Source organism: Haliotis rubra, unplaced genomic scaffold, assembly GCF_003918875.1.
Source record: "Haliotis rubra isolate DU_JTF1 unplaced genomic scaffold, ASM391887v1 Scf528, whole genome shotgun sequence".
Classification (NCBI taxonomy): domain Eukaryota; kingdom Metazoa; phylum Mollusca; class Gastropoda; order Lepetellida; family Haliotidae; genus Haliotis; species Haliotis rubra.
In genome coordinates this window covers 769,201-788,345 of record NW_025767222.1, presented here as the reverse complement: position 1 = coordinate 788,345, position 19,145 = coordinate 769,201, and the positions used below count along the sequence as shown (strand labels likewise).

Sequence of the window (19,145 nt, the reverse complement as noted above, 5' to 3'; positions counted from 1 at the left end):
TGACTGCATTACTATATATATTATATTGGTTAGTGTTTGATTATCCGTTTCCAACTGGTTAGCTGTGAGTATGTAGTTATTGAGTTGGGTGCGCTCGTGACCTGCTTTGATGTAAGTGGTTCCAGTGCGGTGTGTAGCGAATTGGCAGCTGACATTACTATATATTATATTGGTTAGTGTTTCGATTACGTTTCCAGCTGGTTAGCTGTAGGTATGTAGTTATTGAGTTGGTACGCTCGTGACTATAGCACGTGTAAGTGGTTCCAATTGCGGTGTGTAGCAATTGTGACTGCAGTACTATATATTATATATTGGTTAGTGTTTGATTACGTTTCCAGCTGTGGTTGAGTATGTAGTTATTGAGAGTTAGTGCGCTCGTGACCTGCTTTGATGTAAGTGGGTTCTGGAATTGCGGTGTGTAGCAATTGTGACTGCATTATATATATTATATTGGTTAGTGTTTGATTACCGTTTCCAGCTGGTTGGTATGTAGTTATTGAGTCGGGTGCGCTCGTGACCTGCTTTTGATGTAAAGTGGTTCCAATTGCGGTGTGTAGCAATTGTGACTGCACTTACTATATATTATATTGGTTAGTGTTTGATTACGTTTCCAGCTGGTTGGCTGTGAATTGTATGTAGTTATTGAGTTGGTGCGCTCGCAATGGCTTCTAACGATGTAAGTGGTTCCAATTGCGGTGTGTATGAATTCGTGACTGCATTTACTATATATTATATTGGTTAGTGTTTTATTTCGTTTCCAGCTGGGAGTATTTAGCTCTACGTTCACGTAGTAGAGTGCCTTGTTTCTGTTGCATAAATCGGATTGATATGTGATTCTCTGATCAACGCTGGAACAATGTAATTAAGTTAGTTCATTCTCGCCGTGTTGTTTTCGTCACCTGCTGTTTACTCGTTCAACTGCGGCTTCAAGCCGTAGTTCCAAATTATATTTAGTATTATCATACCGAAGTGTTTGAATTTATAATAACCAGTTTGGATGTCCGTGTTGTAGCAATTATCATTTTCTAAAGTACCAACTAATATTGGTTATTTTTTGTATCCATCTTGAGGCTGAGGAAACGGGAAGAAGTTATTTTCGTTCAGCTTGTGGGTGCCTTGTAGTTGCCTTTCACGTACTATTAGTTTGAACTTAGGATTATTTAGGCATTAAAATTATGTTGAGGTTAATTTTGACCCTGTGATCATTACCATATTAGTTACTTTGTATTCTCCCTTTGTGGGGAATTTGGCGAACGATACATATTGATTTACCATCTGGTTGGTTTATGTGTCTTGAGCATAACCTACTAGTGGATTGCTGAGTGTCGGATTTAGATGTGATTCTTAGCCGTAGCTGGGACGTGTAATTATTCTTATAGTTGGTTGAGCAAGCAAATATGATGTTGGCCTTGTGGAGACGCCATTCTCAGGGTAGCTGAAATAGCTTCCACAGAGTGATATTGAAATAATTGTCAAATTGGGAGTGCAACTATTCAGATCGCATTCATATTGAACGGCGTATTTGATTTTGTGAAGTGCTAGCACAGAAGGAATCAGGTTAATAATTGTTTTAATAGGGTTAGGCAAGCTTACTGTTGGGCCTCGAGACAACATTTTCAAGACTGCTGAAATATTTTCACATCCTGATATTGAAGGAATTGTGAGTGCATCTTTATAGATCGCATTCATATTCATGGATCCGCGCATATTGATTGACAGCTGGTATCAACCAATCAGAAAAAAGCTTCCATTCTGTGCCGATCTGCTATCAAACGCCCGCCATATTTTACCCACAAACAAACGCCGTTGTCCTTAGTTACCGTGTGGTGAAAAGCACAGAAAATGGTATTACGATGCGCGTGGGGGACATGCAATGCTGACGAACGTTACCCTGAAAGACTGGAAGGAGGTTTTTTCGTCCGATTTCCAACTGTCAAACGGAATGAAGAAAAATGCAAGCGCTGGATTAAAGCTTGCGGTCGTCCCCATGAGCAGCTAAATTTATCCAGAATAAATCAACACAAAGCTGTATGTTCTAAGGTAAAAATTATTGCACTTAAATAATATTTATAAAAAAGGCTTACTTAGTTTTATACAGAATGTTCACTGTTATAACACGAGATCGGAGCAATAATATATCTGGAGAATTCATTTGTAACCATTTCTGGCAAAGGAAATTCGATCTCTGATTCGACGTAATTTTTTAGGCCTGATGCGTAATAAGATATAGAAAGCTGGACAATGGACATGTATTTCGGTTTGTCTTATCTGATAGTATTTTGTTTTATTCCAGCATTTTGTAGGAGGAAAAGGACCGAGCAGAGGATATCCTGACCCAGTGCCTGCAGACGGAGCCTTCCCCTAAGCCAGTCAGGAAACCACCCCTGAAACGCCCAAGCCAGTACACTCCCTGCATATCGGATAAAAAGCAGAGGTCATCTCTTGTCGGAGAGAATATTGACATGTGTGTATTTAGAAACTTACACAAATTAAACTAGATGCATTCTTCAAATTCAATAATGGAAAATACATATCTAGATCTACCGTAGGCCTAAATCATAATTGTGGGATAATTATTAATATTTCTGGAAATGTATGTATGCAAATTTATTCTAAATAACTTCAGTCAAATTTTAGGTTTCATTGCTATTTCTATGTCTTTCATATCTTTTTTTCAGAGTGCCCAGAGTTTTCATTATCCCCTTATTCACTGTAGATGTATGTTTTCATTATGTAGTGTAGTCTGTTCTCAGAGAAATATTGACTTGTATACGTTTCAACAAATTACACACATCAGAGTAGATTCATTCATGTTTTTAATGATGGAAAGATACATGTAAATAATATTCATAATGACAATAAATAATAAACATCATCATAGTCATGTCAAACATTATACATTCGCTTTTTCAGACTAAAACACCAGCAAGCCATCCAACCAGTCGACTGCTTCAGTTCAGATATTGTCACCCAATGACCAAGCAGAAAACAAGTCCACTGACTTCCTGATCAACACATCTACACAGACTGATGAAACATGTATGTATATATGGAGATTCTGTGTTCATTTATTCCTCGGTGGTTGCATTCTTTAGGTAGGATACCGCATGATCTCTGTAAAACATGGCTAGTTTCATTAACATTGACTGCATGAAAGCAATATCTGGAGTTATTCTTCTCCACATGCATGTCCAGTTGAGTGAACACAATAAATTCACAAAACCTGCACCCAGTAACCATCAACTGACCTTGTACTTGTGCGTAGTGATGGTGAGATCTTTCAAAGAAGTTACACAATTTTCCTTTTAAGGAAAAGTCTAAAGCTTCACAAGCATTGTCAATGGTCATGTTGCCTGCTGAGTAGGGACATTTGATCTCAACAATCCCACTTTCACCATTGTCACAAATCTTGCCATCAGGTGTTGCTCCCAAAAAATGAAAACTCATTGTTTACAACAAACCCACATTCATGAAAATGTCTGTCTGGATATTTCTGATGGTACCTTGCCTTAGCATCTTTTTTTCATGTTTCTTCCCATATTCTAGTGATTGTGCTTTTATATTTCTTCTAGTGAAAATAGAGTTCAAGAAGCCATGATTTGGTCTTTTTTTCTGGACAAAACCTTTCCAAAACTTGATGCAGTTAGACGTTTCCTGCGTTCATCAAACCAGAGTTCATTTGACTGACTCTGTGTTTTCATTTCAAAGAGATTTGGGATCCTTACAGATTGTATCTTCATCATTTAGATGAGCAAATTCCTGGGTAAGCTTCACTGGTGGTGGCAAGATAACACTGGTGTTCCCACATATGTGTGTAGTTGGTGTTGCATTCTTGATGTGTTTGATCTGAAATTATAAATAAATCATTCAAATATCTTGTCGTTTCAGGGATATCAGCAATGGACGTACTAGCTCTGGCAGCAGAGAAACATGATTTGGAGCAACAATTACAAGACAAGTCAAGAGAAATAAGAGAGTTGAACATCAAAGTGGCATCACATGAGAAGACAATTCAGGAATTACAGAGAGAGCTTCAACAATCATCATTATTTTCCATAGATGTTGTGATCACCAGGGGAGTAAAAAAATCAAAAACTTATTCAAACACTATACAGGTGTTACATATGTGAGATTTCTCACACTACTAACATTTCTGCTACCCCAAGGAGAGGACATTGATTATTCATCAGGAGAAAAGACATCAAGAGACTTAAAACCCTCAGGATGCATTATTGCTTACTCTCTGTCGGTTAAGGCATGGGTTTGGACTTAAAGACATTGCAGTTCGCTTTGGACTAAGTCCTCAGTCAGCAGGTATCATTTTCAACACATGGCTTGATCTGTTATATTTCAAGCTAGGGCAGATTCCAATATGGCCACACAGGATGATATAATACAACATATGCCTGTAAAATACCATAGAGACTATCCAACAACATTAATTATCATTGATGGGACAGAAGTCAAAACACAGACCCCATGTGCTGTAAGTTTGCAAAGTCAAGTCTACAGTGATTACAAGTCCTCTTCTACTCTTAAGGGTTTGATTGGATGTGATCCAAATGGAAGCTTAATGTTTGTTTCAGAACTATTTACTGGTTCAATATCTGATAAAGCAATCACTGAACAGTCTGGGTTTTATGATGTCATTAAGTCAATGAAAAGAAATTGGACACATTAATGAAGGTGATGGCATCATGGTTGACAAAGGTTTTTCTATCAAGAATGAAGTTGAAAAACTAGGTTTGAAACTGAATATACCTCCAAAAGGAAAGACAGGAAAACAATTCAATATGGGAGAAAATTCATGTACAGAAAAAGTGGCAAAGCACAGAGTTCACATTGAGAGACTTATTAACAAGGTGAAACAATATAAATTATTGTCAAATTGTGTTCCAACATCTCTATTCTCAAGGATAAACAAGATTTGGTCTGTTTGTTGCCACCTGACATTATTTCAGGATGTTTTTGTTAAGTAATGGTGCATGTCTAAGTTGTTCAATGAGGTCAAGCTACTACTGTATACAGCAACTCGTAATAAAACAAACTTTCAAACTCTTCTGAAATGTTTTTAAGTTAGTTGCACCTCTTCGACATAGATATGTAAATATATACCTGATAAGATAGTGCAGATCCAATTGGCACATCTCCCATAGGAGTTTGCACCGAAGGCAAATCATGTTGTGCTGTTCTATGCAGGAGTGGTGTGCCCTGTAGAGTTTGAAGACTTGCCCAAATCAACCCTTGGTAGCCTGAAATACACAGATATACATACAGATCATATACGAAAAATCATCTTACAGTTGTGTTTGTAACATGAATTCACATCATTAAAAATGCAGATTTTCTATCATGAATAGAGAATTCCTTCATTCTGTTACATAAGGGCAGTTATCATTCTTAACTTGTAATCAAGTAAAAATGTACATATGTTTCATGGAAATCTTGAATTATCAATTTGAGCAAAATGTCTGATGAAATAAGAATAAAACTATACTTGTAATTCATGTTGGTGTGGCATTGTATTGGCTTCCGCTTGCGTTGCTCAGTTGGTCTAGCAACCACAACCTGGCTGATAGGCACTGGCAAGATTTTGTCTCCCCTTGGCTTGTTCCATTGTTGTGGCATGGATGTGGAACTCAAATCAGATGGAATTTCTTTGAAGTTGTGGAGCTTGAATCCCTGCAATGTCTTGATCAGACCTATTATATGGGAACACTTCCCACTTAATCTGAAAGAGAAATAGCAAAGATCAAATTTATTTAGCAGATTATGAGTAGATTTTATGGTTTACTTGATACTCAGTAGACTGGTTCTAATAAATAAGGCCTTGACCATACAAATGTTCTAACCTAATATTTAAGATTTTCTTCAAGCATGGATTTATTGGGAAAATGCTGGACCAAAAAATTGTGGTATATTTGCATTAATTCACTTTGAGAATTTTATTATTAGAAATGACTAAAACTTCATAAACAACATTTGATTTAGGGCCTCTCACAATAATTAAAACCAAACGGTATTTTGACATTGACAAGTCTGGCCTCTACGTTCTAGACCCTTTCAAGATTGGCTGTACTATGCATCACAATAAATTAAAATCGTACGCACACATTTTCGAAACAGGTATAAAATCATCTGCGAAAATAGCAACTTACCCAGCTTTACAAGAGCAATAAGCATATTTGATTCGGTCGACATCAAGGTCAAGTGACAGTCGATGAGGCGAGTTGTTTTTCCTGAGTGATGGCCAACACTTGGCGGATACGGTCGGGAACTGAAGTGTCACCTCATGAATGTAGCCTTGCTGGTAATAATTAAGTCCCCTTTGCATGCTCTTAGTCGATATTTGATCAGCAATCGGTAAAAAGGACACAGAAAAGTTTTCAGGAATGCATGCGAGACAATTGCTTTGCTCGGCGGCGGCCATTTTGTTAGAAAGCTTGGGGTGCCTCGCGACAGTATCCAAGGGGGCGGGGCTTAGCGAAGATGCGCGGATCCATGAATTGTATGGTGTATTAATTTGAATTTGTTAACAGCATTAGCAAAGAAAGGATTGGGTGAATTATATTGCTTAATTCTTGTGACAACTTTGCTTGTTGGCTAAGACACGTCATATTTAAGGTTGGTGAAATATTTTCACATAGCGACATTGAAAGAATTACGCACAGGGATTTGTCAAATACTATTGACGTGTGGTTTAGCAAGAATTTTATTTTGTTATTGTGCGTTTAGCAAAATTCCACCCCATTTGGTGATTTTGACACGACAATGTGAGGATCAAATTATATTGTACAAACACGTGAGTAGCTTGGCGAATACAAACAATTTTGTGAATTGTTCTTTGTCTAACTCATTGATTTGACACTCATCAACACTCAACTCATTGATTTGACACATTTAGTTTTCAATTCTCATTGTGTTGATTTGTGTGATTATCAGTTAACAACCATTAACAATGCCACGGAAGAAATACTGGAAGAAGTCTCAGGCTAGGGCAGTGAAAGATGAAGTAAATCCTACTTCAGATGACATAGTAATAGATGATCCTAGTGACATGGACAGGTCTGTAGATGGTGACTGTAATGTTATAGCCATGGAACTCGCTGATACTGACAGTGGCGGAGAAAATCAAATTTTCCATCAGATAAAGCTGAGAGGTCGTTTTCATCAAGGGGATGAGCGCTTTATGCCAAACTCTGGTCGTCAGTGCGCAATTGTTGTGCACTGATGTTTCTACACAATGCGCAGATTAAAACATTATATAACTGGACAGTGGATGATCTTGACAAAGTCGTTGTTGACGGAGATGAGCTGTATGGCCACATCCAAAGATCTTCCACCATATCGGCAACACATCTGTTAATAAATGAGCTGCCGGAATTTATCTCTGCTTCTGATGATAGCACTTTCAGACTACTGAGGGATGAACCAAGCTCTGGGTTGTTATGGCCTGCAGAAGGCATGGGTGATTTTGGAGGTTTTGTTGGTCTGGAAGTTGCATTAGAAAGGGGATTATCAGATCATACCTCATGTTTTGTGAACTTTCGTGATGCGGTGTTTGCCGTTGTACAAAGTGGAGGCTCATACTTTGTGTTTGATTCGCATTCGAGGAATGAGGAGGGTTTATTAGCTTGTGATGGCACAAGTGTCCTCATTTCGTACAGCTCTGTTCATGAGGTTTATGAACATTGTATGCGTTTGGCATCGTCTATGAATGCTAATGCAAATACTATGTTTGAAGTGACTCCTGTGTCTATTCATCGTGATTTTGAAATGGAAAGTGCAATGCGAATAATGATTGATAACCAGTCACTCACTCAAAATGCAGATGAAACTGAACGTGCTGGAATGCTTTCCTCAGACGACAATCAAACGTCTACTTGTGAAACATCAGACGTAGAATGTATCCCTGATGAAAATGCGTGTAGTGTGAAACAAACACAAAAGTAGCAAATATGTCAAGACAGTTCAGAGGCGTAAATTAATGAGACAAACGAGAATGAAAACTCGGAGTCAAACACCAAATTTACCTAAAACGAGAAAGGAACGGAGACATGAAATTGCAAAGGAGAAATACAAAACAAATGAAGAATATCGCTGTAAATTGAGAAGAAAAAGTACAGAAAAGTATGCTCAGAACCAGACATTCGCAAAGCGTGTGAAAGATTTCAGCATAAAAAAGTACAAAAGCAGTGAAAATTTCAGGGAAGCTGTGAAAAGGGCATCTGCTGAAAAATATGAGGCAAATGAACAGTTTAGGGAAAGTAAAAAATCTGCAAGTACTGCGAAATACAGGGGAGATAAACAGTTCAGAGAAACTAAAAAATCTGCAAGTACTGCGAAATACCGGGGAGATAACAGTTCAGAGAAACTAAAAAATCTGCAAGTACTGCGAAATACCGGGGAGATAAACAGTTCAGAGAAGCTAAAAAATCTGCAAGTACTGCGAAATACCGGGGAGATAAACAGTTCAGAGAAGCTAAAAAATCTGCAAGTACCGCGAAATACAGGGAGATAAACAGTTCAGAGAAGCTAAAATCTGCAAGTTACTGCGAAATACCGGGGAGATAAACAGTTCAGAGAAGCTGTGAAAAAAAAACACAATCTGTCAAATACAAGACTAATGCAGCGTTCAGACAACAGGTGCGAAAACAAAACGTGCACAAAGGAAATAAGAAAGCTGCTTTTAAGAGCAATATGCTGAATGTTATGACAGGGTTTAGGAAACTTATTGCAGAAGGCCCAGAATATGTATGTTCAGTGTGCCATCGCAGACTTTTTGAAAATCAAGTCGTTCCATGTTTGAAAACTAATTATGGTAAAGCCCAACAACTGGCAGGTCATTGTATTACAGAAACATTTGTTCATAAATGTACTGGCACTTGTATGCAGCCTTGTGTGTTCGTGACAGGTTCAAGTGGCAAGTTATGGATATGCCATACCTGTCACAGGAAGTTAAAGTCTGGCATGAAACCAGCTGAAGCAGTCGTCAACAATCTTCAGTTACATGATATTCCGAAAGAACTGAGTTGTTTGAATAGCTTGGAACAGCATCTTGTTGCTGTCAACATTCCGTTCATGAAACTTTTGTCTTTGCCAAAAGGCCAACAGAATGCTGTGCATGGACCAACTGTGGCCGTTCCATCAAATATCAAGCAGACAACAAATGTTCTGCCTCGAGTTCAAACATCTGACCAGATGATCCGAGTAAAGTTGAAGCGGAAATTGGCTTACAAGGGTCATTACCAATATCAGTATGTTAACAAAGAAAGCATTAGAGCAGCTTTGTCGTATCTGAAAGAAAATAACATTTATTACAGGGACATAGAATTCAACAATGCCTGGATCAACCCTCATGATATTGAGATGGAGGATGATGAATTACAAAATGCTGACAATAATGTTCCAGATGCAAATGTTGAAGATGTTGCGAGAACGTCCGATCATGCAAGTGCTCCAGGGGCAAATTCTGCTTCAACTTCCGAGGGAATATCTGAAGTCGTGGGTGATGAAAATGGATTGGTACTGGATACATGTCTTCAACCAGTTGACATTGGGCAAGATATTTTGGACAATAACTATGAGAATATCATTAACATTTCTCCTTGTGAAGAGAATAGCCCAGTTGCAATTTCCAGTGACAAAACCAATGAAGCTAAGTGCTTTCCTACTTTATTTCCAAAAGGGACACCTACATTTCACGATGAAAGAACCGAGCGGCTGACATTAGGTAGATACTTGAACACCAGATTACTGAATGCTGATGGAAGATTTGCTCAAAGTACTGACTACATATTTTATGCTCAGTATCTTTCTGAACTCGAGCAAGTCAAATCTAATGTCCAAATTTCCATTCGTAAAGGAACTACTTCACAAAGCAACAGAGCAATTGTAGCCAGTGATCTTGCAAACAAAGAATCTCTCTCACAAATTTTAAAGCATGATGAAGGGTACAAATTTTTGAAACCAATTAGAGGGACACCTCCATTTTGGCAATCTGTTCAAAAGGACCTATTTGCGATGATCAGGCAGTTGGGAATACCTACATGGTTTTGTTCATTTTCCTCTGCCGAACTGAGATGGACTGAGATTATTGATTGCATCCTGCGTGAAACATGTGATTCGAGGAAAGCAAAGACCTTGACTGGAATTCCAAATGTTCAGTACTGAGAAGAAATCCAGTTACAGCTGCCAGAATGTTCGATCATAGGTTCCATGCTTTCCTCAGAGATGTAATAATGTCTCCAGCAGCTCCAATCGGAAAAGTGATTGACTACTTTTATCGAGTGGAGTTCCAGCAAAGAGGTTCACCACATACTCATTGCCTTTTCTGGATGAAAATGCACCTAAAATCGATTCTGACTCTGATGAAACTGTTGTCAACTTTGTTGACAGATATGTTCATGTGTACTGCCGAGGATGACGAAGAACTTCAAAAGCATAGTTGAGAGTGTACAGACGCACAGCAAACGTCATACAAAGAGCTGTCGTAAAGGTGGTAAAACCTGTCGGTTCAACTTTCCAAGACCCCCATCATGCAAAACGTTCATTTCTCATCCTGAATCAAACAATCAAACGAAAACTGTTGACGATTTGCCCAAGGATGCTAATGGCAACCCAGATATGCGATTCCTTGGTGAAATCCTACAACCAAAAATGTCATCCAAAACAGCAGAAGAGATACTGAACCAAATTTGGAGAGAGATAAATGATGAAAATCAATACGATTCTACTGAGTTACTGCTACAGGCAATAGGTGTTGCTCAAGAAGACGTAGAAAGTGCATGTGCTGCACTGGGCAAACGAACAAGTATTTTACTTCAAAGGCGACCCAGTGATGTATGGATTAACCAATATAATCCTGCTTTGTTGAAATGCTGGAATGCCAACATGGACATTCAGTTTGTCATTGATGCATATTCATGTGTGGTTTACATCATATCATACATCAGCAAAGCCGAACGTGAAATGGGTTTACTGCTTGCCCAGACAGAAAAAAGCACGTAAAGATGACAACATCAATGCAAAGCAAGCACTCAAAAAGATCGGTCACACGTATCTCACTCACAGAGAAGTAAGTGCACAAGAAGCCGTGTACAGAGTCTGCAATATGCACTTAAAAGAGAGCTCTCGTTTAGTGCAATTTGTACCTGTAGGCATGAACACAGCACGTTTAAGCTTGCCACTTGAGACAATCAAACAAAAATGCTCTTCTGGAGATTTTGAAGAAGACGACTTGTGGGCTACAAGTATCATTGATCGTTACACTCACAGACCAACTGGTGTGGATATGGACAAGCTTTGCTTAGCCCAATTTTGCTCAGAGTTTAGGATAGTAACACAATCAGAAATGTCTCGTGTCAGCAAGGAGAAACGCAGAACTCCTGTGCTCACTCTTCAGAAAGGCCTTGGGTTCATGCAAAAAAGAACTAACAGCAAACCAGCAGTTATTCGTTATCCCAGATTCTCCCAAATGAAAGATTCAGAGAAGTACTATCACTCACTGTTGCAACTATTTCTGCCATACAGAGTCAATGCACAGCTCAAACCACCAGCTTTTCAATCGCACGAACGTTTCTATCACGAGGGCAGTGTAAAAATTGGCACTACTATACAGTTGGTGAAAACCATTGTTGATGGAAACAGGAAGCTGTTCGAAAAAGATGCAGATGAGTTGGACAGAGCTGAAGAAATTCTAGGGACTGCTGGTTCTTTACAAGATGCATGGTCCCAAATTTGTCCTGAAACTGAAATGGAAAGACAAGAGTGTGAAGACCTACGGCAAACAGTTGATGACGAAGAAGATTATGACTCCACTATCCCAGACTTACAGGGTCATGACCACAGATCCCATGAAAGTACAACTGTTTCTTCTTCACTATCCAGAACCGAGGCTCAAAAGATTCTACAGTCACTCAACTCAGAACAAAGTGCCATCTTCTATATGGTACGTCAATGGGCTCTTGAAAAAAGAAATGGTCTGGAACCGAAACCCTTCCATCTCTGTGTTCATGGCCCTGGTGGCACAGGCAAGTCTCTGCTCATCAAAGCCATAAGCTATGAATGTAACAGACTTCTGGCTAAATGCAGAGATAATCCAGATGACATATCTGTGTTACTTACTGCACCAACTGGGGTAGCTGCATTCAACATTGATGCCCAGACAATCCACAGTGCATTCTCAATTGGCATTAATGCATACTGGCCATACATTCCTCTTAGTGAAGAGAAGGTCAATACCCTTCGTCATAAGTACCAGAGCGTTCAATTGCTGATTATTGATGAAATATCAATGGTGGACCACAAATTGTTGTCATACATTCATGGCCGACTCAAACAAATAAAACAAACTCCAAATGACGTGCCATTTGGCAATGTGTCCATTCTTGCTGTTGGTGATTTCTACCAGTTACCACCTGTTAAAGGTAGACAACTATTTGCAGAAAATGTTGGAGCAGATTATTGGAATGACATTTTTGTGAAAGCTGAGCTGACACAAATCATGCGTCAAAGAAACCTCATCTTTGCTGAAATGTTGAACAGACTTCGAGTTCATGATCGTGAAAATCCATTACATCCAGAAGACATTGAAACTCTAAAGGATCGAGAAACTGGAGAAGAAATGGATTGTATTCACATCTTTCCCAGAAATAATCAAGTTGACGAGTTCAATGAAGAAATGCTGAATGCCAAATGTCCTGACATTATTACCATCGAGGCTGAAGATATTTTGAAACAACGTCAGACAAATGTGAAGCTGACAAAGAAAATGTGTGGTTCGTTTGATCTGCCCAAAAAAATCAAAATTGGCATAGGTGCCAGAGTAATGCTGACAAGAAATATTGACACAGCTGATGGTCTAGTCAATGGCGTGTTTGGCACTGTTTCCCATCTGTTAATGAGAGAAAATGCAGAAAAACCAATCAAAATTTTCATTGAATTTGATAATTGTAGGGTTGGTGCAGAATTGAGGAAAAGAACACATTTCCCAATGGACGTTTCAGTCCATAGCACGCCAATTGAGATGCAGGAAGAGACAGCAAGAAATGGTGCTGGGGTTAGACGGCAATTTTCGTTAAAACTTGCATGGGCGTGTACTGTACACAAAACGCAAGGTCTGACGTTTGATAAGATTTCAGTATCCTTTGAAGGTATCAGAACTCCAGGACAGGCATATGTTGCGCTCAGCCGTGTAACCTCATTAGAAGGTTTAATCGTGCAAAAGTTTGATCCAAACAAAATTTACTGCAATGATCAGGTGACAAATGCATTGACAAAGATGAAAAGCTTTGATGCAGAAGTTTCCACGAACCAACACAGCTCTGATTTCACTGTGATCATGCACAATATACAAGGTCTGGGCGCTCATTTTCACTGTTTCAAAAATGACAAACGATTCATGAAAGGCGATGTCATATGCCTTACAGAAACATGGATAGCATCTCCAAATGTGTCCAAAGATGCTTTACCATCTTACAACTTTTACCATCAAAACAGGGAGTCTTCATACGACCATTCGAACACAATGTTTTCGAATTTCAAATCACAGACTCATGGTGGTGTAGGAGCGTTTGTGAAAGAAAATCTGAATGTTGAACTACTAAAACAAAACTGCAATTTAGAACATCTGTGCATGTACTTGCCTGCCATAGATATTGTTCTAGTTTTGATATACAGACCTCCAAACTATCAAATGGCAGAGTTCAAGAATAGTTTGAAGTATCTGATGGAAAGACTAAGTGAAACTTTCACTTGTGGGATGATGATCCTTGGTGACTTCAATGACAACATCAGAACGTCGTCATCTATTGAAAATTTCCTCAGAAATTTTGGTTTTGTTCAGAACGTAACAGAAGCCACAACTGAAGACAATACCATCATAGACCATGTTTACACCAGAGACATCCAGGATATTTCAGTTAAGATCCTACCAACGTACTTCAGTTACCACGAAGGGCTGGAAATAAAGGTATCCAAAGTTGGCTGAAGTTGATTGATCTTTGGACTGGCACTCGACTGTCTCCGTTAACTATTGTGCTGCCAATATATGCTAACTGTTTAAGTCAGCACTGGCCGTCTTGATTGTTCTCCACTAAAGCGTTTAAAATGATTTGACCACGGGTCCCTGTGTATATGTATATAGTGCATTTGTGAAACAGCCATGGACGTATATGTATGTAGTGCATTTGTGAAACAGCCATGGACGTATGTGTATATATTGCATTTGTGAAACAGCCATGGACGTATATGTATATATTGCATTTGTGAAACCTTGCTTTAGTCACGATATGGCTGAAATATTGCCGATGTGACTTAAAATCTTAACTCACTCACTCATTTATGAAACAGCCATGGACGCATATGTGTATATTGCATTTGTGAAACAGCCATGGACGTATATGTAAATATTGCATTAGCGAAACAGCCATGGACGTATATGTATATATTGCATTAGCGAAACAGCCATGGACGTATATGTATATATTGCATTTGTGAAACAGCCATGAACGTATGTGTATATATTGCATTTGTGAAACAGTCATGGACGTATATGTATATATTGCATTTGTGAAACAAATATAGACTTATGTGTATAATGCTGCTGACACAAACGGAAAATTCACAAACTGCAGAAAAAACACACAAGAAGGCACAGTCAAACAAAGCAAAGGAATTGAGGAATATATAGAGACATATACTAAAGGAGAGATTACTGGTTGTACCATAGACTTATGTGTATATATATTGCATTTCTGAAACAGCCATATGGGGAAGATCCTCCGTTTTGTATCCCTTGTGATGAGAGAGTTACGGTCAAGCATATCCTGCTTGACTGTGTTGAATTCTCCATCATAAGGGGTAAATATTTCAGTGTAAAAACACTTAAGGATCTTTTTACTTCTGTTAATTCTCATTTAATTATTGTTTTTAAAAGAAATTGACTTCATTGATGAATTCTGATTAACATGTTCTGTAGATAAATGTATTTTAATGATTGGTAGTTTAGATTAGTAACTGAGATTGTTAGTGGCTGTACCCTCAAAGGGGGTTGAAGTAGTGTAAAATTATTGTCCTCCTGAGAGGGTACGTAAGTCCCAAAACTTTCAAAGTAGAATTTTCACATACCAAGTTTTTAAACGTAGTATTTTTGTTCATTTAGGTTACGGCTAAATTATCCTAACTGAAGGAAGCGCCAGTAAAATATAGCAACACCCGCTGCTTCCTTCACTTAGTTATGTCACAACTGAAAAAAAATGCGCAATCCTAATGTCCCTCCCTGTTTGTGGCGTAATTGTGGCGTAACTATTGACTTTTACATAATAATAATGTGAAGCAAAATTGTTCCACATTTTATTGTCTACAGTTTGGTACCTTCAAACATGAAATCAATTGTGTTTTCGCAGAACTGTGAACCCTATAACAATGTGTTTTGCCAAAAATTGACCAACTTCCAAGGGCAATAACTCCGACACTATTCAAGATATCGACATGCATTGAACAACCTAAGTAGTCCGGAGTGTGGGCTTTAAAACGATATATAGAACACTATTGTACTATTTGCCGTTCAGGAGCAGAGGATTGTTAAACAGAGGCACCGTCAAAAAGGTGCGGAAATGTGCAAAATTGCGAAGGCCGTGTTTGCGTCGTAATGGTGACGTTATTATTGATTTTTACATAACCATGATGTGAAGCAAAAATGTTTCCCATTCAATTATCTACAGGTTGGTACTTAGAAAAATGGAATACATTGATTTTTCGCAGAGTTGAGACCTTTTTCTTAACCCTATGAAAATGCGTCTTAAAAATTTCACCAACTTTCAAGGGCAATAACTCCAAAACCATTCAAGATATCGACATGCCTTGAACAAATTAAGGTGTCCAGAGTATAGGCTTTCCAACGGTGTATCGAACGCGATTGTACTATATGCCGTTCTGGAGAAGAAGATTTTTAAAGATAGGCACCGTCAAAACGAGGAAATCGGCAAAAATTTCAGTTTTTTCAAAATTGCGGGAAATTTATTCTGCCGTGAAACTTCCGCTATGGGTTGAATCCATGGCGAAGGTTGTTGTCTACATTGAGTGAAAATTTGGTGAATTTATCTCTAATAGTATTGGAGATATAGACGTTGAAAAAGTTTGAAATATTTTGACATTTTGGGTTGTCTGCCCTTACCGGAAGCCGGAAGTCGGGATTTTTTTCGACTATGTATCAATTTCAGCACACAGGCTATCACCTCTGAAAGTTTCATGAAAATCGGCCCAGCGGTTAGGTCAGGAGAGCTGTCACAAAAATTGTACAAATAATAAGAAGAAGAAGAAGAAGAATAATATTCGGATAATAACAGTAGTTCTTCCAGACTTTCGTCTGAAGACCTAATAATAATAATAATCCGAACGATTACAATAGGTCTCCTGCCTAGAGGCAAGGAGCCCTAATGACTCACACAAATAGATCTCGATTCTGAGAAATCTTGGTATCCGAGAATTGTCAACAAACCCAACTGACGTTATTGACTATACATGCTGCCTAGTCGTCACTGCAGCCGGATGAAGCTTCTTGTAGGTAACGAATGCCTCTTCTCTTGTGGTACGGATGAAACCCTTTCCCATACGTGTGTAATTGTTGAACTTCTCAGACAGAGTTGTCGTCACCATGGAGTGACGAGTATTTGGAAAACTTAGCCCTCAAAGCTAAATCTTCTGTAGGCTGGAACCCGAGCGGAGAGAGAAGAACTGACAAGACGTCAAGTAGTTGTGACATCAGTGATGAGACAGTATTTTACGGGCGCTTCCATTACATCTCGTCCCTTTCACAAGTCTGTCTCTACACAATCAACATGGCTGAAAGAGGTGAAAATATGCACAAATTAACAATTTCAACTTGCCAATTCCCAAATTTTCTGGTAAACGAGACTGGTAACGCCTGTAATATTTATGCTGAAAGGTTTATTTCTAGCACGGAGGCTAATGACATTAAAGATCCAAAGCAGGGTTCTCACACTGTCATTTGAACTATTGGTAATGAACTTTGTACACTAGCACCTGATCTATTTGCTCCAGTGAAAGTTTCAACAGTGAAGTGTGATGAGATTATTACAAAACTTACACAGCATTAAACCCTCCACCAAATGTGATTACTGTCAGGTGTAATTTCAACGGGCTATACCAGAAACCAAAAGAAGGGATGAACCAATTTGTTGCCAACCTCCGGCGTATTGCGGACGACTGTAATAATGGTGAAACATTCGTTAATGTAGTTGTGTAGCCGGTATTCATGTGAAACTATTCGGCGCCAACTTCTGCAAGGAAATGCATATATAACATTTGATAGAGCTTGAATGACTATCAAACAGTTATGAAACCAAGTGTTTAAGAAAAGGTGGACGGATCGTGTGTCATCCATTAGCACCGGTCACAAACACATGCGAAGGCACGTCAAGAATTAACCTGAAACGAAAACACAGGAAGATATGATACAAGTGGATTGTCGCTGCTTACTAAGCATGTGATGTTAACCATTCAGAGCCTTCCTCACAGCTGGTCCTTTGCAACTCCATTTGAACTGAAACAACTGCCAGAGTATACAGCCAATAGTCGATTGAAATACAAGCATTTGAAACATAGGCGTAGGGACGAGTTTGGGGTGGGGGGGGGCAAACATTTCAAACTGTGAGAATGGGGGTGGGTTGTTTGTTGGTCAGGGCATCACGACTGAATTTATTGGTAATGTCATACATGTCTCTGTATTGACAAGTACCATGTGGAGCATTCTGTTTATTTCTCATTCATATATGCACACATTATTTTGTTGAATTTGAGTAAGATTTCGCATGGCCCCCTTAGTCTTGATAGCCACCCGTCAAATGGCCTCAGAATCAATAATTGCCGTATAGTTAATAAAAAAAGATGACTCGTTAAGACACACAAAATTGTTATATATGTTGGGGAACGAGACTGAAGCTATGAAAGATGAGAGTTATCATGTATTATTTGCTTTTCACTGTGGACGTTGTTTTGGGGAAGTGATCCACAGTAGCTTTGTCTTCTGTCATATGGCGCTACAAACTCCTTGGCATTGTCATTCAACAACAGTTCATCTGAAATGTGCTTGTTCGTATGCAATAACAAGACGTTGTTCAGTCGCTCCTGGGTCATCGTAGATCTCAGATATGACTTTAGACGTCTCACTGATGAAAATTATCGCTCAGCTGTAGACGTTGTGGCTGGAATCGTCAGAGAGATCTTTAGTCAGCCAGTGATCTCTGTGAACATCCGTTTGATGACTGTTGGAGAGTTGAGGGTAACAATGATTGAATCAATACGTGTTACCTCATTGATACCACATCCTTTGTCAGCTGACACTGATACATTATGGTGTCGTGGAGCATCGTTAGCTGTGTTTCAGATCCGGTGATGTCAAAATCTTCCCTGTAGACTGTTGAGTTCGCTTGATATTTGAAAGCATTTTCCATTTGCTGCATACAGCAAAAGTTGCTCTATTTCATACACAATCGAACCCTTTCTGTGAAAATCTTTTCGACAGTTCACCAGAAAGGACATCTGTGAGGTTCTGAACCATCATCTAATATCTTTGATCTCTCTTTATGACGGGGAGACAGAGGGGGTCCTGTCTTATCTTCAGATTCCTGGACTATTCCCTTGAAGTATTCTGTGACATTTTCTAACCTCAGTTTTGCGTGGCACCCATGAAAGGCCACCTCCTCGTGGTGGGTGCTGGGTCACGCTAAGCGCCTTTCAACCCCCCGTTGTGGACCCGGGGGGGATATTTTGGTCCACCAACCCGTTTGCCGTGGGTTGCGCCCCTGTGTCGGTGGAGGACGGGAGTCTGGTGGTTGAGGGCACTGGGTCCAGGAACAGTGTTCCTTTGCCCAACACACCACTTCGCCCCTTACTTCACCTAGACGGGTGGTTGAACTGGCCCGGTTCAACCAATCGGCTGGTCATGTCGAGCCCTGTGCATTAAATTGTATCTGCACAAGAATTATATTTTGTACCACGTTTTTGACTTTAGGTCTTGACTCATTTCGTTTATAAAATATCAGTTGATTTTGAAATATGTACAATTTATATTGCCTAGAGTCTTATGCCCAGAAGGCGATGGCTCATGGGCCAATCTGGTA

General features: G+C 39.2%; 2 protein-coding genes across 2 annotated transcripts; one reads left to right on the top strand and one right to left on the bottom strand.

Moving 5' to 3' along the window:
• The first annotated feature begins 3,340 nt into the window (after positions 1 to 3,340).
• LOC124252876 lies at positions 3,341 to 4,979 on the top strand. Its single transcript, XM_046686549.1, is given in 5 exon segments — positions 3,341 to 3,360; positions 4,060 to 4,213; positions 4,215 to 4,380; positions 4,383 to 4,669; positions 4,671 to 4,979. Coding segments are annotated over 5 exon segments (936 nt in total).
• Positions 4,980 to 5,191: 212 nt separating this feature from the next.
• Positions 5,192 to 6,437, bottom strand: LOC124252875. The gene is made up of 3 exons (XM_046686548.1): positions 6,159 to 6,437; positions 5,498 to 5,731; positions 5,192 to 5,252 (listed from the first exon to the last, which is right to left on the bottom strand). Exons 1-3 carry the CDS (start codon positions 6,428 to 6,430, stop codon positions 5,192 to 5,194), a joined length of 567 nt encoding a protein of 188 aa, XP_046542504.1. The 5' UTR covers positions 6,431 to 6,437.
• Positions 6,438 to 19,145: the final 12,708 nt, after the last annotated feature.

Coding starts and splice junctions, on each gene's coding strand:
- LOC124252875 (XM_046686548.1), bottom strand. CDS start 6,430: ATGGCCGCCGCCGAGCAAAGCAATTGTCTCGCATGCATTCCTGAAAAC. Junction 5,732..6,158: donor TATTGCTCTTGTAAAGCTGG/GTAAGTTGCTAT, acceptor TTTCTCTTTCAG/ATTAAGTGGGAAGTGTTCCC. Junction 5,253..5,497: donor CACACCAACATGAATTACAA/GTATAGTTTTAT, acceptor TGTGTATTTCAG/GCTACCAAGGGTTGATTTGG.